Source organism: Littorina saxatilis, unplaced genomic scaffold (assembly GCF_037325665.1).
Source record: "Littorina saxatilis isolate snail1 unplaced genomic scaffold, US_GU_Lsax_2.0 scaffold_2162, whole genome shotgun sequence".
Taxonomy (NCBI): domain Eukaryota; kingdom Metazoa; phylum Mollusca; class Gastropoda; order Littorinimorpha; family Littorinidae; genus Littorina; species Littorina saxatilis.
The window spans coordinates 7,501-12,500 of NW_027125797.1; the positions used below are offsets into that span (position 1 = coordinate 7,501).

A 5,000-nucleotide genomic window follows, 5' to 3' on the forward strand; every position below is an offset into this window, starting at 1 on the left:
TGTTGCTGTACTTAATGTAATTGTTGTTGATTGGTGACAGTGTTGCTGTTCTTGTGTATGTTCTTGATGATGATGATGATGATGATGATGATGACGATGACGATGACGACGACGACGACGACGACGACGATGATGATGATGAAAGGTCAGAAAGGTAAGTCGTTCCAGAACCTCCCTCTAATTTTAATCTTCTCGCACGCTATTATTGCAGATTGACCGACAGCAGCTAGCCCAATGCAGGACACGTAAACATCGTCATGGATGACCAACCACTGCAGAACCTGGACTTCATTAGCCTCTGGTTCACCCCCACCACGACCACCACCACCACCACCATATCAAAATCACTAACGATGCCATGGTCCGTCAACATCCCCACCAACATCAGCATCAACAACGACGACGACCTCTTCCTGAACAACAACAACCACAGCAGCAACAGCAGCATCCCAGGAGACAAGCCAGGACCGCTGATCAACCTGGCTGTCCCTCTCCTCATGTTCTGCACTGGCCTCCTGGGCAACTTGGTGGCCTTGCTGTTGCTATGGAGATCAAGGAGGGAGAACGCGCGGTCCGTCTTTTATCGTCTGGTGGCTGGCCTTGCCCTGACTGACCTCATGGGCATCCTGGCCACCTCTCCGGTCACTATTCTCGTCTACAGGTAAGGCCTTAATCATCCAGACCAAGTGTGCACGGAAAAGATCCTGCAAACCATGTCAGAGTTTTTTGTTTGTTTGTTTGCTTAACGCCCAGCCGACCACGAAGGGCCATATCAGGGCGGTGCTGCTTTGACATATAACGTGCGCCACACACAAGACAGAAGTCGCAGCACAGGCTTCATGTCTCACCCAGTCACATTATTCTGACACCGGACCAACCAGTCCTAGCACTAACCCCATAATGCCAGACGCCAGGCGGAGCAGCCACTAGATTGCCAATTTTAAAGTCTTACGTTTGACCCGGCCGGGGTTCGAACCCACGACCTCCCGATCACGGGGCGGACGCCTTGCCACTAGGCCAACCGTGCCGGTGATGTCAGAGTTCGGTGCGTTATAAAAACACGAACATACCCAGTATGCTTCCCCCCACATCGGCGTATGCTGCCTGAATGGTGGGGTAAAAACGGTCGAACACGTGCAGAATAAATGGGTCGCGCGTACCGAATGGCTGCTCGCTTTAATAAGAAAGCAGCCCGATTGTCTATGAGGTTAACCTCACAGGACTATATAAAATCGTATCCTTATCCTAATCCTACTCTTTATCCTTATCCTTATCCAATACCCTTTTCCTTCTCCTTCTCCGTATCCTTACCATTATCCTTACCCTTATCCTTACCCTTATCCGAATCCGTATGCTTATCCGTTTTCTTAACCTTCTCCTTATCCTTACCCTTATCCTTATCCTTGCAGCAAGGACAGGCAGTGGGTGGGCGGCCAGGCGATGTGCGACTACTTCTCCTTCATGATGATCTGGGCGGGGCTAGCCACGGTTGTGGTGGTGGGCTGCATGGCCCTGGAGCGCTTCGTCGCCATCCTACACCCCTACTTCTACGAACGCCGCGTCAACCCTGGACGGGTCAAGCTGGTCATCGCAGCCGTCTGGGTCGGGGCCGCGGCCTTCTCCTCCTTGCCTCTCCTTCGCTTCGGCCGCAACGTGCGTCACTACCCCGGCACCTGGTGCTTCTTCGACTACTACAGCGACAGGACTGTGGACAAGGTGTTCAACCTACTGTACGCCAGTATCGGCCTGCTGGTGATCGCGGCCACGGCTGTGTGCAACGTTGCGGTGATGGCCGTGCTGCTGAGGATGAGGCGGGTGTCCAAGAACATCGGCAAGAGCAGCGAGGGTCGCACGCTCAACATGACCTCCGAGATGCAGATGATCTTCTTCCTGGCCGGCATCATCTTGGTCTTCGCCACGTGCTACTCGCCTCTCATGGTAAGGGGATTGGAGGGAGGGAGGGACGGATGGAGAGAGGGAGGGAGGGAGGGAGAGAGGGAGAGAGGGAGAGAGGGAGGGAGGGAGGGATGGAGAGAGGGAGGGAGGGAGGGAGGGAGAGAGGGAGAGAGGGAGGGAGGGAGGGAGTGATGGATGGAGGGAGAGAGGGGGGAGAGAGGCGGGAGAGAGGGAGGGAGAGAGAGAGAGAGAGAGAGAGAGAGAGAGAGAGAGAGAAAGAGAGAGAGAGAGAGAGGGAGAGAGATATGATTGTTTGCACTTGGACATCTGTCTTCAAGGAGCTGTGGGGGTTGGTTGGTTGGTTTTGGGGTTTTAATGTCCATTCAGCAGATAGCTGTGGGGGTACATACTTCGATAAGGTTTAAGTGCGCATTACTGCTGTTGTTTTCCTCAGTAAAACTATACCTGTTATGATTATTCCCAGATACGAGTCATCATCAACGCCTCCAAGACTGTCCCAGACAACGTGGGAGCCGACCTGATGGCCATCCGCTTGGCCTCGTTGAACCAGATCATGGACCCCTGGGTCTACCTCCTCTTCCGTCGTCGCTTGGCGGCGCTGCTGTACTCTGCTTGCAAGACCGTGTCCCCATTGCAGAACATGTCCTCGCTGAGGGCGTTCAGGTCTGAAATGGGCCAGAACAGTCCGCGCAACTCACCCGCCCTGAGGCATAACTCCATGCCCAGTGGTCGCGCTTCTCTTGCCCTCAGAGGGGAAGACAGGGAGATGTTTAACAGGAGCTCGTTGGTGGTTCACAATGGGAGGTGTGCGAACGGTGATGGAGGTGGTGGTGGTGGTGGTGGCGAGGCGAAGAGAAGAAACGATTCGGATACAACTTTGGTTGCGAAGAATTCGCTTGTGATTAAGAATGGAAAATGTGGGAATGGAGATGGTGGCGATGAAGGGGAAAACGAGTCCAAGAACTCTTTGGTGGCAAAAAGTTGTCCTGTGGTTCAGAACGGAAAGTGTGTGGACATTGACGGTGGCAAAGATAGTAAAAACAATTGTGGTACCTCATTGGTAGAAAACGGTGAATGTCACGCAGGTACAGCTAAGCCAAGTTGGGGTGGTTATGAAAGTTCTCCTTTAGTTCCGAATGGACTGTTGGCGAACGGACGTAGTCAATCCAACGTTGAACAATCTCGCTCTGGAGGTGAAAGTGGTTCTACGTCTTCTCTGATCGCCAGACCTGATTGTGATCAACACTGTGACCTCGAAACACAACACGAGACGAATGGAAATGGTGATTACAGTCAACTTATCGGCAGAGAGTCTTTCATTGTACATTCGTCGTCTGAAGTGGAAAAATACGACGACAAGCAGAATGTTGTCAGAAACTCTCCTTTTGACCCGTGCTTGGATTCAGCTGAACAAGATACATCTACCGAGAAAATTGTGAAAGTCAGCTTCTACAGCGGACATGGTCCATTTCTTTCTAATCCCTCAGAGAGTGAAATTCCAGAGAAAGAGACCGACGGAGATACAAATACTGGTGACTTGAGACACAGCACAAATCAAACTAATCCAACAAATCAAAAAGTAAAAACGAACGTAAATGGTGTGAAACCAAAGAACGGAATTTTGCGGGTCCAAGCAACCAAGACACAGACTGAGACATTGTCAGAGGCGAAAACAGACGGTTTGTTAGCAAGTTCCACATCATGGCCGATGATTTGTCGCCATGGAAACCAGAGGGTGATCGGTGTAAACAGTGACAGTGAAAATGGCCGACCCAGGGAGTGTCAGCCTCTGTTGAATGAACAGATGGACACGTTTTGCAGCCAGTGCAAGAGAACCAACAAAGACACGGCATTTGTTTGAACGCACAGTCGGCTGTGCAAATAAAATCTGTTCTGAAATCCCGGTATTATATATATTAGCATTGTTTGTGTTTACTCTGAAATCCTGGTATTATATTGACATATAGTTTTGTGTTGTTGTTTTTGCGGGGTTTACTCTCCAACCAATAAGTCATAATTGATTATGTGATTTGTGTGAATGGACCATTGTAACAATTGTTAAATCGGGCAAATTAATCAAAATCCAGAAATGTATGATTGTTTTTCTGTGGTGGCCGGTGTATTAACGACACTGACACAAATCATAATCTTTGAAGTGATTGGTGTAAGTGGATTATTTTGACGTGTACGTACGTATTTGTTATTTTCATGGTTGATCATCCAATCACAATTCAGGTATCATTGACTGCTATATGAAGCAAAGTCCTGTCTCTATCGTTTTGTAATTAAACACCACCATGTCGGCCAAACTTGAAACTTGAAATATTGTACAGGGCGCAAAAGACTTGAACGGATGAACAGATCTACACTATTACTAAATTGTCAAAAGGAAGGACAGTTCAAAAGCAAACAAACACATGGGTAACCATGAATATGCACAGAAGACTGTTCTCATCAATTACACCTTGACTTGTTTTGTTTAAGAAACATATAGCCATGTTTCTATCCGTGCTTGATCTAAAAAGTGTGGACATTTTCCTTTGAAAGGTTGAAGCAGTAAAGCCCCTGTCCTTCCCGTGTAAACGATTTGGGTCTTCTATTTAATCTGGGCAGCCTTTTACCTGACATAAAACCATCCCTCTACTTGCACATGTATATATGTGACCCGCCACCACGGAATGAGTCGCATGTCACCTTTGCATGATTTTCATGTTTTTACATTTTCCTAAAGAGTTTTTTATGCTCTATCCAGTGGTGAAACCCGTTGTAGAAAAGAGCGAAAACTGTGTGAGTTATAAGCCTGTGACTGAGGTGACCCTCACACTGTTACCAAACACTCCCCGGACTTACATTAAGCCTAGCGCAGAACCGCGCAAGGTGACATGCGACTCATTTCGTGGTGGAGGGTCACATATATACAAACAATCTGCTGCTTATTTGCTTTCTGTGCAGGGTTTTTGATGAAATAGTTTGGTTATGACACGAGTGTAACGCAGCTAAGTTAAATCAAGAGGAAGTGCCGATTACTGTTGGAAGCGCATAGGCAATTTTTTTTTTTTTTTTTTTTTTTTTTTTTTGCGTTC

General features: G+C 48.4%; 1 protein-coding gene across 1 annotated transcript in view; it reads left to right on the forward strand.

The window, feature by feature from the left end:
* Positions 1–211: 211 nt before the first annotated feature.
* LOC138954257 (uncharacterized) overlaps positions 212–5,000 on the forward strand; it is a gene marked incomplete at its 5' end in the record, with an annotated part of 5,086 nt that continues 297 nt past the window's right edge. Inside the window, 3 exon segments of the mRNA XM_070326141.1 lie at positions 212–661; positions 1,410–1,938; positions 2,381–5,000. The exon segment at positions 2,381–5,000 is cut by the window's right edge and continues 297 nt beyond it. Coding sequence (XP_070182242.1) covers positions 258–661; positions 1,410–1,938; positions 2,381–3,778 — 2,331 coding nt within the window. The 3' untranslated portion in view covers positions 3,779–5,000.